This window comes from Aedes aegypti, chromosome 3, assembly GCF_002204515.2.
Source record: "Aedes aegypti strain LVP_AGWG chromosome 3, AaegL5.0 Primary Assembly, whole genome shotgun sequence".
In the NCBI taxonomy this organism is placed as follows: Eukaryota; Metazoa; Arthropoda; class Insecta; order Diptera; family Culicidae; genus Aedes; species Aedes aegypti.
In genome coordinates, this window is record NC_035109.1 from 216,246,792 (window position 1) to 216,266,689 (window position 19,898).

The 19,898-nt window shown below is 42.4% G+C and overlaps 2 protein-coding genes across 2 annotated transcripts in view; both read right to left on the bottom strand.

Moving 5' to 3' along the window:
* Positions 1-202: 202 nt before the first annotated feature.
* LOC110677749 lies at positions 203-6,846 on the bottom strand. The gene is made up of 6 exons (XM_021849040.1): positions 6,646-6,846; positions 6,256-6,579; positions 5,942-6,083; positions 5,452-5,867; positions 4,891-5,143; positions 203-1,947 (listed from the first exon to the last, which is right to left on the bottom strand). The coding sequence occupies exons 1-6, from the start codon at positions 6,729-6,731 to the stop codon at positions 784-786; spliced, it is 2,385 nt and encodes a 794-aa protein (XP_021704732.1). The 5' UTR covers positions 6,732-6,846; the 3' UTR covers positions 203-783.
* A 3,062-nt stretch (positions 6,847-9,908) lies between these two features.
* LOC110678143 (nuclear transcription factor Y subunit beta-like) overlaps positions 9,909-19,898 on the bottom strand; it is a 13,664-nt gene continuing 3,674 nt past the window's right edge. The window contains exons 2-3 of the mRNA XM_021850754.1: positions 14,602-14,805; positions 9,909-9,959 (exon numbers count right to left, since the gene is read on the bottom strand). Of these exons, the coding sequence (XP_021706446.1) occupies positions 9,909-9,959; positions 14,602-14,805 (255 nt within the window). The remainder of the gene's footprint in view (positions 9,960-14,601; positions 14,806-19,898) is intronic.

Consider the following 19,898-nt stretch of genomic DNA (forward strand, 5'->3'; position numbering starts at 1 on the left):
TTGAAGAGGATTTAAGGGCACTTAACGTTCAAAGCGACTGGAAGCGATTAGCTCAGAACCGACACAGTGGAGAAGAAGTATCCACTCGGCGTAGATTCAACGAAGCGGATTGTAGCCCATCGAGTATCAAGTAAGTTTTGAACAATCAATGAAATGTATGATGAATCGATCAAGGAATTTCGGACAAGAACTTTACCATCAGTTATATGCCTAAACATAGCTTTATGTTTATTCTTTTGCTCAACTTACTCAACCGTAGAAGATGCACGTGATGGGAAAGCAATGAATGTCGTAAACCTAAGTAGAATTTTATACATCATAAAGTCGAAAATATTCTAGAAGTTTGCTTCTATCGAACTAAAATGATAAAAACACATTGAAGCAGATATTTAATAAAAGCCTTATTGTTTTTGTGTTTCAACAGTTTTTGATAAAATCTTTACCCAATCAACAACTCATCAAGTTTGTCTATCTGATCCGACAGACAACTATAGGAATCGATAAGATTAATTTTCGCTCGAATCTAAAGTAAAGCCGCGTAAAACGGCGGACACTGATAAGAAATCCGACGACCAATCGGACAGCTAAAGACAATGCGATTTATGTACAGTGCGAGAAAGATTCACATTCTTCCTCTTTTGTCTGATGCTTCATCTTACACCTCTACTAGATGGAACTACAGAATACACATAGAACTAATACGAATAATTTACCTCTAAATTTTACATTTAAAATGATGGGATTTCTGGTTCACACTGGCTCTCGAGAACACAATCACCAAATCTAAGGTAGCTCAATCATACCTTGCTTCCAGGTGCTGGCAAATGGAATCTTCAATATTTTCAGCTTTGTCTTGGGGAGTGATCGGTCGAGAATGCTGGTGACGGTAGTGAGGGGGACGATTTCGACCTGCGCCGGGGTATCTGATGCGTTAGAACTGTTGGCAACTGGAATCTCATCTACCCCCGGCACCGGTTTCAGAATTGGTATACTTTCACCAGGGCTGTTCTTTTCGTCGCGGTTTTTCGTATCACATTGATCTATGTACAGTTCTGTCACTCGTAGCAACTCCACTGTCACGGTCCAAATGAAAACCTCCAGCGTGTCTCGCAACTTTGCTATGCCACTGAGCACCATGTGATTTGTCGCTGCAGATTGCGATACGTACGTCGGAATCAGGAGTAACTTTTTGATATTATTACATTTGTTTATGTGTTTGTCAAATCCGACCTTAACATCACAGTTGATCAGTTCTAGTTGATTCAGATCTGGAAGTGTTGCTATTCCTTCCAACACAGCAAACATGTTGAAGTTTTCCTGACCTTTCTCCAGTCGTAATCGTTGCAACTTGGTTAGATTCGGAAGGATTTCCGCTAGGTTCAGTCCAATTTCTGTGCACTCTCCCAATTCGAGCGATTCTAAATTTACTAAATTCTCAAAAGATTTGATCGAAGTAGAACCTAGTTTTTGAATCGACGTTAACGAAAGGTGCCGCAGATTGGTGAGAAAAGCTAGTTGTGAGAGATCGTTGTCCACAGAAACGGCTGCAGATGATTTGAGCCTCAGCTCTTGAAGGTGCTGTCCGTATTCAAAGTTGGAAAAATCCAGAGGATCATTTTTGATTGCAAGGGCGTTGATCACCTTCAGGTTTGGATTCGATTTTAGCAAATTACCGACGACTGTTGACGAGCATCGACAGAGATCGATTCGTTCTAAGTTTTCGACGTGCGATATGTTTTCCGCAAACCTGTGCCACATTTCGTCACTGTTGCCAGAGATCAACATCTTTCGCAAATCCAAATGTTTGGTACCATTTTTGCGGAGGGTGTTCGCCAATCCGCTCCAATCATTGACATGTGAATTCTTCATTCGAACAGTTCGCCACAATCGAGGGTGGTTCGCGACTTGATTCCACATTCGACACACGCAGCTGGCACGAAGCAATTCCTGGAATGAAAAAGAGAACATAAATATAATGTATCTTTTACATATGTAATGGGTTTTTTCAAGGTCGTGAGGGCCTAAGATGGAATTCAGATCTTCGTCTCAGTAAACAATTGAAATGGTAGTTAAAGTAACAACAAACTACATAATGTAAATTTGTACAATTTAAGTCGTAAGTTTTTGAATGTTTTTAGCGGAATTTTGTGAATCCACTTTTAGCGATTTTCGTAGGTTCTGGGGTAATTTATGGTAATTTATAATTTATGTAATTTATTAAAACTTCTACTACAATTCCTGAAGGAAATATGCATATTCTCATGGGAATTATTTTTTCTATAATTTTCCTTAGTAGGTATGGTAGAAATTAACACAATTTGTGACCAGCAACTCTTACATTACTGCAATTTCATTAAATAGCATACACCCGTTTCTGTTTTTGCACGGATTTTTTTTTACCAGACTGCCTATGTATCAGGCGTAAGAAAGGCGTGCGCGTGGAAGTAGGAAGCGTTAGGGAAACGGTTTCTTGTCCGTCTCTGGTTCTAGCGTTTGCTATGAACGAATAGTTTGAGTGTGATATATTTAGAATGAAAGATGGAAGCAAGTGAGAGATATACAACTACAAAGTACGAGGAAAGGGACGGGCCTGGGATTGAACCCATGACCTTCTGCATATGAAGCAGAAGCGGTAGCCATCAGACCACCAACGCCGTCATTTTTGCACGGTACACATCCCAAGTGCAAAAACAGAATCAGGTGTATAGACTTTCAAAATTGTATTGTAAACCCCTTTCAAAAGTAAAGATATTTTTCAATAAATTACAATCATTCATAGATACCTATAGGGTAAATTGCCAATTGTTGAACGGTTAAGATTAGAGATGTACCGAATAGCAAACATTCGGCCAAATAATTAGCATTAGCATTTCGCTTGGTTGGTAAATGGCTGGGCATGGCGTACCATTGGTACCTCGCGTACCTGAAGGAATAAAATAGATCCCTCTGTGCGTTGCTTAGTCTCTTGCCCAACAACTCTTATCCCTACCTCCTCGGGGTACTGGCCTGGGTACGAGTAACCTTAGAGAAGATCGGGTAGTCAAACATGGAGCGTCTGTACTAAAATGAGGCACCGGTAGTGGTTTCAGAAGTATAGTAGGGGAATATCTGACATGTTTGCCCCCCAAAGTGATTTTATCTCAAAATATTCAATAATAACATGTTTTTCGGCTTATTAGGTACCGTTTTACATATCTACATTAATATTTTACCGTTATTTAAAGCTGATCTAGTGTAATATTATACATATTTGCCGTAATATAAGGGTTCTACTTATATTGTATTGAATGGAGACAAAAATAACCATTTTAGTTATTCGAATGTTTTGAACCTTGTTATAAAGCATCACCTTATTACGGTAAACTTAAAATTATTTTTTAACGTCTGCTTTTTAAGTAATATCAATAGGAAGTAAGGAAAATGTCATTACAAGTAGAATTACATGCGATGTTCATTCGGTGGCCGTCTTGCCCCATATGGGTGGCACACTTGCCCCATAGTGTCGAAAAATAGGTTATTTTAGATGATATTTGAGAAGCTCCAAAACTAACACTTTTTGAAATTATTTTCTTTTCAAATGGCACAGTAGTAATGAAAAGATGTGAAAATAACATCATGAGGCTAAATTGGTGGATTTCATAAGCTTTGGGCAAAGTTAGAGAACAATTTACTTAAGGTGGCACACTTGCCCCAAATTCCGCTAGTGTTTTGTTTTGATTCGTGGTTAAGTCACTTTGTCTCTCCATACAGCGGAGCGGCGAAAGTTTTGTAAATCTGGAAATTAAACGTTCTAAAAGTGAAAAATAGAGTTGGTTCAGAGCGAAACTTGTAGAATTTCGTCTGCGAAACACGTAGGATCGATAAAGTAAGTTTGTTCACTTTTTTTTACTTGAGTCTGTTTAAATAAGTTTTAGAGATTTCTTGAAGAGTGCTGGGAGGATTTCCAAACAATGTCAGAGAAATTTTCGGAAAAATTTAGGAGGCATTTCCATAAAAAAAGATTTAAAAAAAAACGAGAGACAAGAGGAAGTTTCTCTACAGGATTTTCGAAAGTATTCCACAGGGATTTCTGGAAGAATTCCATTGGGATTTACAAAAGAATCCCAGAAGAATTTTCGGAAGAATCCAAAGAATTTTCGGAAGAATCCAAAGAATTTGCACGAAAGAAATTTGAAATGGAAGAATAAATTTTTTATTATAGTCTTAGGCGTTTTTCCGAGAGCATTTTTCTTAATTCCTAAAGAATCTCAGAGGTACATTCGAAGAAGTTTCAATGAGAGTCACGGAAAAACTACTGAAGGATTATACCAGAAGGATTAAAGTAATAATTTTGGATGGAATTCCATAAGAAATTCCGAGTAATTTTGTAAGAATCCACAAACCTCGAAGAAACCCAGATTTTTAAATAATGGAATTTATCCAGTTGGAAGCAATCATAAAATCATTTTCGGCAGAATTCTAGGGAAATGTTACGGAAGAATCCTGAAAGGATATCCATAATAACCCAAGATGGGGTTTCTGGGATAATCCAATAGGAAATCCAATGGAATTTATTGGAAGAGTCACAGAGATTAATAATATTGTTTGCAATAATTTTCCACGCAACGTGCGATAATAGTTGAACGACAATGATCATCAGTTGATTTTCGCCTACAGATTTGTTTTTAATCACAATTTGTTATTTCTTTCCGTGCACGCGCTCGGGAAATGAATCTGGCCATGGTGCAACAACCGCGGTACATTCGATGAATTCTATGCGACAAAAATTGTCGGCGCTATCCGTCAAATTCACTCACCAAAGCGATTTTGGTGAATTTAACATCACAGCTAATAAGAAAATGTTGTATCGAAGAATACTTAGTCTTATATCCAAACAATTAAGGACCATACCTGCACTTTGAGATACTGGAACGTTTGCTGGAGTACGTCGTACCCGACCGACACGTTTGAGAAGAAGTTTGACGCAAATAGCCTGTTCTGTTCAACTCCGGCAGCGAGCGATGACGCCCGTGCACTGCCGCTGTTGTTCTGACTGATGGCAGCCAAATCTGCGGCGATGAAACTTCGACTGGTGGTTTGACTGGCGGCAGTGGCCGCCTGTTTCGCTGGAACACTGCCAACTGACTTTCGACTTTCGTCCGTTCTGTAATATGATGAAAGAAGCAAGTAAAAGAAGTTTAGTAATTATTCGAACTAGCTTATCTTTCCGATTTTCATTAGTATACTATGGATAGTGGATGAAACAGAGGTGAAAAGGGGAAGTAATGGTTTTTGAACAATCATTTTGGGATCTGGTGACGGGACTGAACCCTGAAAGCAAAAGAAAAAAAAATCGCAAATCTGGCCAGGCGGTGTTTAAGGTTGTTGCTGTTGTCCAACGACGCAACGATGCAAACAGGGAGAAACTATAAAAATGGATAGATGTGCCAAACAAGTCCTGATGGTACTTACACAGCTGGAGGTGACTGCACTGGTGGTAGCGGTTGTTGTTGGGGCAGGGATTGTTGTTGCTGCTGAATTGGCGGTTGTTGTGCTGGTGGTGGTTTGGATTGCTTTTTAGCTTTCGGAGCGGCTGGTTTGCCTTTCGGAACGACAATGAATTGATGATTGCCCACAACTATCACATCCTGAGGAGGAGGTTCTTTTCCTCCGCTCTTGGGCGTACCAGGACCTGTCTTGGGGGGTTGCTGTGGTGGAGTGGGCTTCTTCTGTTTATCAGCTGCTGGAGCAGGAGCTGCGTTGCCATTATTCAGAGATTGAGTTGCCAAAGGTTGCATTGGAGTGGCAACATTTGCCATAGCAGGTTTTTCAAATGGTGCCACGCTTTCCGCGAGATCCGGAGCAGTTGATTGTTCATCCATGCAGATCTTGAAAATTGAGATACAAAGAGGAGAAATGTCACCACCTTACAAGAGGGAGTGGATTGAGCGGGGATTCTCACCTTACACGTAAATCTTCGGGCTAAAATTTCAGCCGTAGTTGCCTCAACACACTCTGGATGGTACATGCATAGACAAGAGATGCACTGTAGTTGAGGAATCATCCCCATCGCCGGGAGACACTGGATTGTGCACGTTTCCACTCTGGACGGAAGGATTACAGCATCATTCAGCAGATCCCAAAAAAGTATTGTTCATATTGGACGAAGAAAGGGATCGAAAGTGTGGATTTTAACGTATATGAATGATAAAAGGGATGCATCGAGGAGAACGAAGGATGAAGGATTTTTAGTTGATAGCAAAAGTCGGTACTCACTTGCTTTTGAACTTTCCAGCTTTGGCTGCGCCGAACGCGTTCTCGTTCAGTTTCTGTCCAACGGAATTCCCGGCTACGCCACGATGGCCACCAACGGCGCCGCCTGATTTGGGTGAAGTTTGGGAATTGGATCGGGACGTTGGCGGCGTGCGGGATTGTCCAAGGGATGAACGAGCCGAACCGGTTGGCGGTGGACTGGCTCCTTTGGGCATTTTCGGCTTTGGAATGCGTTTACCCAGGTTGTTGTCGGAAGACGTTTCTAGGACTGGCGCTGGAGCTGAATTGATAGATCGTCTAGGGGTACTTCCATACGATTTGGCACTCCTGTAGAAAGGTAGGGATGTTACAGATTCGATGCCACATAAACACACATTAGAAAACAAAACCAACCTAATAATTTCCTCATCGGGGGAACCACCGACAGGATCTTTTATGAAGGTAAAATTGTCCATCGTCAATCCTTCGTGCAGAGCCATAACGATGTCATTCCTCGTGCGCAATTTCTTCCCGGATGGCGTAATGTAGTAAACTTCGCCTTTGTCTTTACTATTACCGTCGAGGTTAGCACGGTATACCTAAAAATCAATAAAGGTTAGTTCGGAATTCTAACTAATTTAGAATATAAACCAGGAAGTGTGGTGTATAAATCTGAATGGAATTCAGAAAAAAAAAATATCTTGGTACCGTAAAGTGCCGTAATTCAGCGCAGTTAAGGAATAAAACGATTCAAATTGTTAATTAAAAATTAGTATTGCATCAACAAAAAAGCTTTATGGGTGGATCGCTAACAAATCTATTCAAGATTATGGGAAAAATATAAACTAGACTGTATTCATAATTTACAATTGTGATTTTTTTGAAATAGTTCACTCGTTGAAATTGCCTAATTCCGCGCATTTTTCAAACGCTTTTCCATATTCCGCGCAGAAGAATGCCTAATTCCGCGCACTCATGAAACAATCAAATTAACATTAATTTTGATTAGGGGCTGCATCCATTAGTTACGTAACACTTAAAATTGAAAATTTTCAAACAAAGTTTTAAAAATGATTCCAAATCTTCACGATCCTATACATCATCGATATCTCATTATCGATAGATGCAAGTTTTATTTATTTTTCCCAAATAACGTCATGTTTTTGAAATAAAGACAGTTTATATAAATCAGAACTATCTATAGGAAGAGATCCCCCGGTAGCAGACACTCAAGGCACTAAATTCGTAATTAAAAAATAGTGGATTTATGTAATCTTGTAACCTATTTATGATAAATTTTATCATTTGTGTAGCGTACAAAAAAAGGAAAATGCAAATATAAATTTTTACATTTTGATGATGTGTTCTAGTACCAAATCCGCCAATTATAAAAGGTGGCTCCCAATACCGGACACAATCTGGAAATGGCTCTATATCTGTAAATTTTCTTCTAGTTTTTATAGCAAGTTTGCAAAAAGCAAGGTGCAAAAATTACAAAGATAGCATACAACAAACCAAGCTGTCCGAAACTGTGGGACAAGAGGTGCTTGACCAAATCTGTATTTTGTCCACATTAGTTTTGGGAACTTGTAATCAGAAGACACAGTGTGTTTGTTTGACAAATTGAGACATGAATTTGCGAAAAAATAAATGTATTTTTTCGCAAATTCATGTCTCAATTTGTCAAACAAACACACTGTGTCTTCTGATTACAAGTTCCCAAAACTATGTTTCGGACATACTAGCAAATCTGGTATAAGGTACCGTGGGGCAAGTGGGTAATGGAATTCGCATAGTTGAGATTCTTCAAATTCTAGAGACTTTCAATTGAAACAAATGAGGTCGTGTATATTTTTTAGCTTAACTCCCACCAAATATAAGCAGCATGCTGAAATTGATTTTTATGAAAAATTAAAGAAAACAATACAGAAAAAGTTTTTAAAAAATGTCTCCTTACTTTTCACTTTCCCCAAAAGTGGGGCAAGTGAAAAGTTTACCGTTTTAAACAATAAATTCAAAAACAAACAGTTATATTCACGATTTCTGTTAGCTTTTTCATTTGATAAAGCTTCCCAATGAACAATAACATAAGTAACATGTAAACAAAGAAAATGTTATTCTTTTCACTTTAATTTTCTTCTGTTCAGTTATGTTAGTTGAAATGATTCGACAACATTATAACTGCAGCATTTCCAATGTTAGTTCTTACATTATAGGACAGCAATGGCATTTCTGCTCTGTAGAATTTCCACCGCTCGTTATTTGTTTTTGAGAAAGTCGGATATGACGTCGGATAACTCTTCGGGAGAAATTAAACGGAATCCTTCAATAACGTATTTCGAATATTTTTTATGTGGATAGACCTATACCCCATTTTTATGTTTTGAACTAGCTTTACATAGACATTCCACGAGATTTCCGTGTGTTCTCTAATATTGCAACTTTTCAGTCAGCGTCTTCCTTTTAATTGGCTGCCCAAAGTAGACATATTAATATTGTAATGTTTGACAACATCTTTTAGAGAAGTTCCATGATTTCTAATAGCTTTTAACGCTTGAGTATAGTGTTTCTTAAATTATCAGCACTTTATGTTTTTCTATGATAATTGCGAATCATGTTTACTTATGGCTACTTAAAGAGAAAACACAAATTCAATCTCTAATGATAAACTTTTCACTTGCCCCACCTGATAAGAAAATCGACGGTTTTTAAATTTAGTTATTTTTAGGTCTACGTCGAATGAATTCTAAAACTTTTTTTTATTGCAGTTTGAAACTGTCACAGAGGACAACTAAGAAGTGGTACAGGAAATTATTTTCCGCAACTTTTTTCCACTGAAAATATTAAAATAAGATTGTACGCCGCCAACTTGTTACGGAGTAACAGTTGACAGGTTAACAATTTTTCGCTCTATTATGCAATAATGGCTGAAAAATCTCAGAAATCCCTTACCTATCGTAATGTTCTCAATGACCTCAAAGGTTTACGCATGAGTTTAAAACGTTAATTCACATATTCTGTAAAATATATCAATTGTTTTCACTTACCCCATTTACCCACTTGCCCCGCGATACCTTATGCCAGTAAAGGGCAAACATTCATGAATGTTGTCCACATTAAGTTTAAATATAATACAAAATACATTCGTACTTTTGAATCATGATTATATTCAATCATACTTGCGTGATCCAAACTTCTTCTTCTTCATGGCATTAACGTCCCCACTGGAACAAAGCCGGCTACTCAGCGTAGTGTTTTTATGAGCACTTCCACAGTTATTAGCTGAGAGCTTTCGTTGCCTAAGTTGCCATTTTCGCATTCGTATATCGTGTGGCAGGTACGATGATACTCTATACTCAGGGAAGTCAAGGAAATTTCCATTACGAAAAGATCCTGGACTGACCGGGAATCGAGCCCAGACACCTTCAGCATGGCTTTGCTTTGTAGCCGCGGACTCTAACCACTCGGCTAAGGAAGGCCCCAAACTATTTTGCGTGATCCAAACTATTTTGCCGTATTCAAAATAATTACTTATTAGGCTCACATTTAAGGTGATACGTCAGCTTTTTAACGATTTTAAAACATCTCTATTTTTTCAAGGATGTGTTGTTCTACGCAAACATTACTCTCTATAATAGCTTTCTTCTATTCTAAATCGGACCACGATTTCTCAATTTTTAGACTTTGTCCGGCACATGTTGGGTGCTGTCCAATACTGGGGGATCTCCCTCGAATGATGAGACAGTTCGTTTGAATAAATATTTGGACAGAGTTGACATAAAGTGTATAAAATTCTTATACAAATATGGACTCATTAAGAAGCTTTACCGCAGGTTTGAAAATCATTTTATTATGGATGCAAACAATCAAATTGTTACGTACGCGCCGGCGGGGTGGTCGTGTGCATGTTAACACATAAATTAGACGCGAACGTACACGATAAACATACTAAAACTTTATTAAAAGAAACGAACTAAAAGTACATGTAATCGCGGGAAGCGCGCGGACTATACAATGGCTGAACAGTTGTTGTTTACTATTCGCGCATCTACGGGTAGCAGTCTGGCTGCTACCAGTGAGCATAGTAGTGATAGTGGTGGTAGCGATCGGTTGATCGCTATGTTGGTCCAGTGGTTCCCAACATCTCCCCTCTTAATATAGCTGGTACGGATCGAACCTTATCGGCGGTCTTCGTTGGCGAGAAGAACGACGAGGTAACGGACCAGCTGTTTCGACTTCGTTGGCTGACATGAACTCTGCTGACGTTGATGGAACAGAGCTTGTTGCTGAGGGCGATGGGAATTTGGTTGTTGACGCTGATACAGAAGAAGACGGAAGTTCCGTCGCTGTTGGAGACACCCAGACCAGGTTTGGTTTAGCTGGCAATGGTGTCGAATGTTTTGGCGATGCTACGAGCGACGATGGCGGCTGTGCCACCGGAACGGATGGTGCTGGTGTTGGTAGCGGAGAAGGACGTGACGATTGAGACTGACTTGGCTGATGCAGGTTGCAGGCTTGAAGCAGAATGTCCAAGGGCAACTGATGGTTGCATGCCTTGGACGAAGTTGTACCGGAAGTTTGTGTACTACCGGCAACGGTTCGGTTTCGCAGCTGGTTGATGTGCGAGCGAAGCATACGCCTGTCTTCTACCCACACGTTGTACATCACGTTTCCGATTTGCTCCAAAACTACTGCCGGTGCCCATCTCCAGGAATTGCTCGAGTGCACCTTGGCGTACACTAGATCACCTTTCCTGAATGACCGTGCACCTTGATGATCGCTCGACGGTTGAACACTTGGAGGGCGAAGCAGGTCCAAACTGGTCCGTATTCGGCGCCCGAACATGACTTCGGACGGAGATTTGCCTTCTGGGGCTGACGGATTTGGTGTCGAACGGTAGGTTATCAGGAAAGTGTCCAGTGCTTCTTGGATGGCTCCTCTCCCTTCTCGGATTTTCTTGATCGCTCGCTTGAATGTGTCCACGAAACGCTCTGCCTGACCGTTGGACTGTGGATGGAACGGTGCGGTGGTAACGTGATTGATACCGTTCTCCAGGCAGAACTGCGCAAACTCGTTACTGGTGAACTGCGTGCCGTTGTCACTGACTAACGTTTCTGGCATGCCGAGACGAGCGAACAGACTCCGTAGGATTCCGATGGTAGCTGAGGCAGTGATCGATTTGGTTCTGACGATTTCAACCCACTTGGAAAGCGAATCGATGCTGAGCAAAAAGTACTCTCCTTCAATGGGCCCAGCGTAATCGATGTGAACCCGTTGCCATGGATGCGTTGATTTGGGCCACGACAATGGTGCTGATTTGGGCGGACTCTTGGCTGCGGCTGCGCAACTACTGCAACCCTTGACGTGCGCAGTGATGTCCGAATCGATCGACGGCCAGTACACGTAACTGCGCGCAATCGCCTTCATGCGCTGGATTCCCGGATGACCCCGGTGAAGATGGTGCAAACAACGCGCTCGGAAACTGCTCGGAATCACAAGGCGTTCAGCAAACATCACGCACCCTTGAACCGTTGATAACGAGTCGCTACGGTCGAAGAACCGCTGAACATCACGGTCCGGAATGGCTGATTTTGATTGTGGCCAGCCTTGCTGAATGTAGCGATAGACCTTGCTGAGAACAGGGTCGGAACGGGTGGTATGCTGAATCGCCCTGAAATTGAGAGGAAGTGCGTCAACTGCATCTAATGCTACAGATCTTACATCGTTCTCGGTGATGATGCTGGCTACGACGAAGTCTTCTTCCGGCTTGACGTGCTGATTGATTAGCCGGGACAGAATGTCGGCGTTCCCGAACTTTTCGGTATTCACGTAGACGATGTCGAAATCGTAGAGCAGCAGTTGAAGAGCCCAACGCCCAACTTTCTTCGAACCGAAGATTCGAAGCAACGGTGCGTGGTCTGTTTGCAAGGTGAAATGGCGACCAAACACCATCTTGTGGAACTTGGTCACGGCGAAGATGATGGCGAGTCCCTCACGATCTGGCTGACTGTAGGCTTGCTCGGCGGACGTCAGTGCCCTGGATGCGTGCTGCACTACCTTGAGCGACCCATCCGGAAACTTGTGGCTGATGGTCGCTCCGACGCCTACCGATGAAGCATCCGCGGAAACCACTATTCCAAGCTGCGGATTGTAATGCGTCAAAAGCAAGTCTGACTGGAGGATCTGCTTGAAGATGGTGAAGGACTTCTCGTACTCCGCTGTCCAGGCGAACTTCTTATCTGCTTTGAGAAGCTCATCGAGTGGATAGCGAAGCTTGCGCATACTCGGAACGAACTTTCCGTAGTAATTTATCGCTCCCAGGAAAGAGCGGACTTCTGATACGTTGGTAGGAGCGGGCATGTTGCAGATGGCTTCAACTTTAGCTGGATCAGGACGCAGACCTTGCTCGTCGATGAGATGTCCGACGTACTTGATCTGCTGCTGGCCGAACGAGCACTTTTCGGCCTTGATGGTGAATCCGAATTCCTGAATACGACGAAGAACTGCTTCGAGATTGCGCTGATGATCTTCTTCGTTTACGCCACCGACTAGAACGTCATCGAGATACCCCGACGTACATTCAAGCCCAGCGAGCATCGTGTCTACGAGCTGCTGGAATGCTCCAGGTGCCGCCTTTACTCCTGGTGGGAGCCGATTGTATCGATAGAGACCTCTGTGCGTGTTGATGGTGAGCATCTCCCGGCAGCTTTCGTCTACTTCCACCTGCAAGAACGCATCTGACAGGTCGATCTGGCTGAACACCTTGCAGTTCGCTAGCTTAGCGAAAATGTCCTCCGGCAGCGGAAGCGGGTACTGATGTGGTTGAAGGGCGTCATTGAGGCCAGTGGAGTAGTCTCCACAGATGCGAACTGCGCCGCTTGCCTTGCGAACGACGACAATGGGAGCTGCCCACTCTGAGAAGTCGACTGGAGTGATGATGTTCGCCTTCTCAAGCCGATCCAATTCGGCGTCGACGATACTGCACATTGCATACGCTACCGGTCGCTTTGGCCGGAAAACTGGTGTTTTTCCTTCCTTCAGCGTGAACTTCACTTTCGCCTTCGTACACAGTCCCGGTGCGTCGTTGAAAACCTCCGGAAAAGCTGCTTTGAGGGAGTTGATGGACGTGGAAGAACTGCGAACCTGGTTGCAGAAATGGTCCATTGGCACCGACCCGAGATTGAACGCGTCGATGAGGTCTAGTCCAAGCAAGTTGAGCTGTTGCTTGACTACGAAGAATCGACCTATACGCTTCTCCCCATTGAGGCTTACTTCGCAGCTACACTGGAACTTCAGCTTCAGCGGTTTGCCAGACGCTGTTGCGGCTTGCACTGTTGCAGGACTTGATGCAGGTTGCCCGATTTTCTGCCATGTCTGCTCGGAAATGATGCTGATATCCGACGCAGTATCGAGCTGCAGACTGATTTGCCTGCCGTTGATGTCCGCTTTGACAAACCTTCGTCGCTTCCGGATGTTCTTCACCTGCACGCTTCTCGTCGTTGCTTGCTTCGCTGATCTGCTGTACCGCTTGCTTGGAGATTTTATCTTCCTCGCACTGGAGCAATACCCGTCCTTGTGACCCGTTTCACCACAGTCCCTGCACCGATTCTTCTGGAATGGACAATCCTTCGAATAGTGCATGGCACCGCAGTTCCAACACGGAGTTGCTGGACTGGCACCCTTCTGACTGCTGGATCTTGACTCTGGCGATCCTCTTCCGGAACGGAAACTTTTCTTGCTGTGCTGCTTCTTCACTGCTTGCACTGCTGCCGACGAAGACGCTGTCTCTATCATCGCCGTGTCGTGCTTGATGTTGAGAAGCCGCTGACATTCGTCCGAAATTTGCTCCAGCGTTACGTCGTCCCGCTCTTCAATACGACTGAGCAACCTCGTTCTGATCTCCGCATCGCTTTCCGCCTTCAGCCCACAGACGAACATGAGGCACTTGAACTGATCCTCCGACAGTTTCCCTAGCTCGAACTCGACACACAACTTGTTCACCCGACAGGCGAACGTCTTGTAGTCCTCGGTGGCCTGCTTCTTGACTTGCAAGCACCGATACCGTCTGCTGATCACAGACTCTGGCATGCCGAACAAGCTTTTGAGCTTACTCACCGTGTCATCGAACTTGATTTCGTTGGGACTCTTCGGAAGGATGTAACTGGTGTACCTCTCGTGTTCCGACGGGCCTAACTTCCGCAGCAGCAGTCTCACCTTGGCTTCATCGTCGAGTCGAACGGCGTCTTTGGCAAACAGATCCTCGTAACGGACGTACCATCCACCAAAGGTAACGTTTTGGTCCGGTTCGCACCGGAATTCTCGGATGTTACTCGCCAGTGAATCGAGAATTTGCTCCGGATTTGTCGGAACGTTGATGTTGATCGCCGACAATGCCGACCGGAACATGTCCACCTGCTGATTGAGGAGCGCTTGCTGCTGCTGAAATTGCAGATTTATTTGCTGTTGCATCTGCTGGAAGAAGTGCAGCATCATCGGATCGACCGACGAATAATTTTGCTGCGACTGCTGTTGCTGTGCCTGTGGTACGTGGGAGGCAGCTTGTGCACCACTGGGCTGAAGAAGTGGAGGATTCATGTTTGGGATCGACGGTGGCTGCTGCTGATGAAAATTCACTCCCGGTTGGTGATTCGGAGCTGCTGGATTCTGTTGCAGTCCATTTACCGGTGGCACTGATCCTGGCCGGTCACTCCCGGGTGGCGAAAACATTTCGTCTCCCGAAATTCTCCTCCTCTTCCGTAAACGAAACACTTTCACTCACTCGCGCGAAAATGTTCTCAAATTTCACTTTTCCTCGTCGCCACTGTTACGTACGCGCCGGCGGGGTGGTCGTGTGCATGTTAACACATAAATTAGACGCTTAGTGCTTCTTGGATGGCTCCTCTCCCTTCTCGGATTTTCTTGATCGCTCGCTTGAATGTGTCCACGAAACGCTCTGCCTGACCGTTGGACTGTGGATGGAACGGTGCGGTGGTAACGTGATTGATACCGTTCTCCAGGCAGAACTGCGCAAAACTCGTTACTGGTGAACTGCGTGCCGTTGTCACTGACTAACGTTTCTGGCATGCCGAGACGAGCGAACAGACTCCGTAGGATTCCCCCCCAAGAAGAAGAGAATCTCACGGGAGAGCGTATTGATTGAGATTTTGAGTGTGAGTCTATCAACACTGCATGTAAGAACAGTGCATAATTTTTTTTTTTTCTTATTTAAACTGCGGGAGTGTTAAGTAAACGGCCGCCAATGACAATGTTCTCCAGTTCATATAAAAATCAAGAATTCAAGCGAAAAGAGTGGAGTTGATGCCGTAATGTGGACTTCAGTTGACGATGGATTACCAACTTTTGGTGAGTTCGTTTCATGCTTGTGAAAACTCTTATTTATATCGCAATGTTTCATTCATTTAATCGTTAAAGAAACTATTATATTAACTAGCCCTGCTACAACAAACCATCAGGTAGATCATACCATCCCGGTATGATTCTGCAGCCATAGGTAATCCTTGCGCTGATGGTGGCTAAATAATAATCATCATCATCATCATTACCATCAGAGAAATGATTGCAGAAAATAATGACTATCAATAAACTAGTACCATAGACAAACAGACGTACCACTGGCGGTTCATATTAGTATTATTATGTACGTGTTTTAACAAAACAATCACAATCACTTTCAAAGAAATTTTCATATATTTTCATCACCACACATTTCGTTAAATATCATTATTAGCACCCTCACAATCACTAATTCAAAAACGACGAGTGCAACGCACAGTTCCACCATACACCCATTCTTACAGTGCTGTTCTGAATAATAGCAGCGCATGTCGATTTTCATACAAAATGCTCAACTTTGACATGCTGTAGTTTTGTTCCCTTTCAAGCAATCGAGCTGAATTTTTCTCCACAGAACTACAAATATGATCAATTTTGTAACTACAAAATTTCAGTTTTTTCTGAGTCCCTGCCGAAAAGTGAGACACTAGGTGAAATTTTTCGAAAAAATAGCAGTTTTTCATTTTAAAATTTTTCTTCTACAAATATTTTAAACATTTTTGGGTTAGATGTAGGTTTGATAAGTAGGAGGAGATTGTTCCAATGGTAAGTGATATACAATTTAAAACTTTAATGTCAAGCCGGAATTCAAATTTTAAAAACTGCTATTTTTTCGAACAATTTCACCTAGTATCTCACTTTCCGGCAGGGGCTTAGAAAATTTTGAAATTTTGTGTTTACAAAATTGGGCATATATGTAGTTCTGTGGAGAAAATTTCAACTCGATTGCTTGAGAGGGAACAAAACTACAGCATGTCAAAGTTGAGCATTTTGTATGAAAAACGACATGCGCTGCTATTATTCAGAACAGCACTGTATGTTGCATTATAAAACGATTGATCACACGTTAGCTTAGAAACTTAACCACCATTACTGATTAGAACAAAGGATGCTACAGCTCGTGTAAACGAACTGAAACATCATTAACATATTAACAGATCCTCCGCCTGAATGCAGCTGTTTCATGAAAATCTTGAACCGTTCACAAACGAATATTATTATGGTGCACCTTCTACTTTGGCACCGTCAAACCCTGTGATCGTAATATTTGGTAGTTATTCAATATTTCAAATTTTAAAATTATGTTGAAAGATCGAATATGATTAAAATACTGCTTAAAACCAATGTACCATTGATGCCTCCTTCGAACGCCGACTTACGGTGCGGCCATAGTAACGCGTCCGCGTCCGCGAACGCGATGTGATCAAAGGATTTCCTGTTGTTGATATTCTGCTTTGCGGGCTCGCACACGCGCACGCATCGCAAGACGCGTTTACTATGGCAGCACCTTTAGGGAGAGCAAATGGTTGACTTAACCTGAGAAAATTTAAATTTTCCATCAGTATGTTTTATGGATGGGAGGTACGTTTGGCAGAATAGAAATTTAGCATAAAGATAATAGGCTTAATAGGTTGTTATCAAGGTGTGTGCATTTTACTCTGTAGCCAGAGTAAGGTGTAATCACTTGGCGAAAGCGGCTAGGAGGCCATCTTTAACTTGCTGGCCGTTTTGTTTACAAATATTACTGCCATGCCTGGATGATGCTGAAACTGAAACTAACTGTGCTGCCATCAGTGCGGACGAAATTGTCAAAAAAGAAAGAAAGGAGTGGAGCACGCAAGGAGCAGGGGCGACCAGATTAGAATAATTCTTGACGACACTGATTTTCCAACCAATCATGAGTCAATCTCTCGACTACCTGTCTCAGATCAATGAGAATATATATCAAGGTGTGGAAGAAGAAGCAATGGCTATGTATTAGTAAACAGAAAAAACGTAAACAAAAATAACTACGTCACTAATTTGCACGGCTTCTTATGGGAGCTCACTCGCTTGTAGTTGTGAAACATTTTGCACCGTACAAGGATGTCACGCACACTAAATGTATTTTCCACACCTCGGTATATATTCTCATTGGTCTCAGATGTTTGTAAACAAAACGGCTGGTTTTCTCCACAAAGTGAGCATAATAGGACACCTTAGATAATTGAACGCGCCTTGGTTGTTATTAAGAGTTAAACTGTTAGTAATTAGCACCAAACTTCTAATATTTCAATCAAAATTAGTTGGACACTTTCATGATTCACTTGGCGTTGGGAGTTATATTCGATGAAATTGTCTAAAATTCCACAATACGACGCATATTCTTGCCAAATATAAACTCAGTGGCCCCAAACCGGAGTTTAGACCGAAACGTCCGGTAGCATATTCCATGGAGCAAGCTGTTGAGGACGAACTGCTGCGACTGCAAAGCTTGGGCGTTTTAAAAAAGGTGGACTTCAGCGATAACAGTACGGAAGCCAAACGGAACCGTTCGCATTTGTGCGGATTTTTCAACAGGCCTTAACAACGTGCTAGAGGCAAATCATTACCCATTGCCTTTACCAGAGGAAATATTTGCAAAGATGGCCAACTGTCGGATTTTTAGTCATATTGACGTGTCCGATGCGTATTTGCAGGTAGAAGTGGACCCTGCCTGCCAAGCACTCTTGACCATCAACCAATCATTGCAGAATTCGCTCTCATTTGAGTATGAAGCACGATCAAAGCAAGCAAAGAAAAACATCCCATCTGTTGCGGTCCACGATCGTCATTGTATCGCAAGGTGTAACAAGTCTGATAAATGGAAGCAGCGAGCGAGAGCCCCAAAGAGAGAGCGATGATAAAATCAATTTTTCTCGCTTGTTTACCGTTGGGGTTAGGTGTTTTTATTAACTGGCACTGGTTATCTGGATGACATCCTGGTATGTGGTCGCAACGAGCAACCAGCGCAGCTTGCAACTAATAGGCCAGGGGAAGTGGTTCACCTAGAGTGAATTTATGTCAGAGAAAAAGTAGATTTTGCATAAGAATTGACAGAAAAATGAATGACAAGTTCATCCACTTCTCCTGGCCTATTCTCCAGCGGCTCAAAGAGTACGGGTTCACCGTGCGCATCGAAAAGTGCAGCTTTGGCATGCAGCAAATCAAGCACTGTAGTGGATACGACACTGAAGAAGACTGAAAGCGGTAGTTGAAATACGCGTATCTTTCAAAGATAAGCATTTAGGGCGGATTTGAAAGGTACAAGGTACTCCAATCTACTTTTTAGTTTCTCGATATGGACCAACCAAAGACAAAATGAAGACCATGTTCCTTGCAGTTGTCCAAAATTGTATGACACATAAGCTGCCGTGAATCGCAAGTCAGTCCCATCTGTAATAATATTCAAAAAATTCCAGTAGATTTCAACAAGTTTGAATCCTTATGAAACTTTCACAATTTGCTTATCTCACCGAGATCCTCTCGACAGAAATATAAATATGTCCAAACCATGGCTCATTGTTGTGTTACACAGTGCATAAACGTTTAGTGGGACTAACTTGCGGTTACTTTTCATTATGGGACAATCCGAGTTGGTGTGTCCCATTGTGTTCGTCGGCTCGTTCGACAACTACTAAAACACTGGTTATTTTATTTGCTACTCATGTTCTTTGGTCGTAAGAATTTAGTTATTTTAGTTCAGTCAATTCTCCGTAAGTCGATATTAATGCGATTTTCGAGTTAGGGAAATATCGTGTTAAAGAATACAAAATCAGGGCAACTTTGGTTCAAGGGACCATCGAGGTATCCATGAAAACCCACATTGACTACACATTCTATCGAGATACGGAATAAAATACAGTGGCTCGTGGGATGATGCCGAGCCAAAGTCTTTCTGTATTTTCCCAATAAGCAGATGAAGAAGATGATAATCTCTGATGATTTTTATATGGAAATCTTACTGTCACGTTGAAAAGTCGACATGGGACTGTTATGCAAATATGAGTAGTATAGGGAGGCGCACAAGCTACGAAAAAAATACGTAGCTGTTACGTGAAACGCCGGTGGAATTTCATGCGTTCATTCTGTGTTAATAGACTGATGCACGAGTTCATTATTTGACGTTTGAGCGGAGCCGTGTTATTTATGTGTCCATGGAAACGAGTGAATTCGGCACCGCTCAACCGTCAAATTAGTGAACTCGTACATCGGTCCATGGATCAATGCACGAGTTCACTAATTTGACGTTTAAGCGGTGCCGAATTCACCGGTTGCTATAGTCCCATAAATAA

What these genes read in the sequence shown, in the direction of transcription:
- LOC110677749 (XM_021849040.1), bottom strand. Translation starts at nt 6,731, where the DNA reads ATGGCTCTGCACGAAGGATTGACGATGGACAATTTTACCTTCATAAAA. An exon ending in GTGCAGTCACCTCCAGCTGT is followed by an intron (nt 5,144 to 5,451) that starts GTAAGTACCATC and finishes ATCATATTACAG; the next exon opens with AACGGACGAAAGTCGAAAGT. An exon ending in TCCAGTATCTCAAAGTGCAG is followed by an intron (nt 1,948 to 4,890) that starts GTATGGTCCTTA and finishes TTTTCATTCCAG; the next exon opens with GAATTGCTTCGTGCCAGCTG.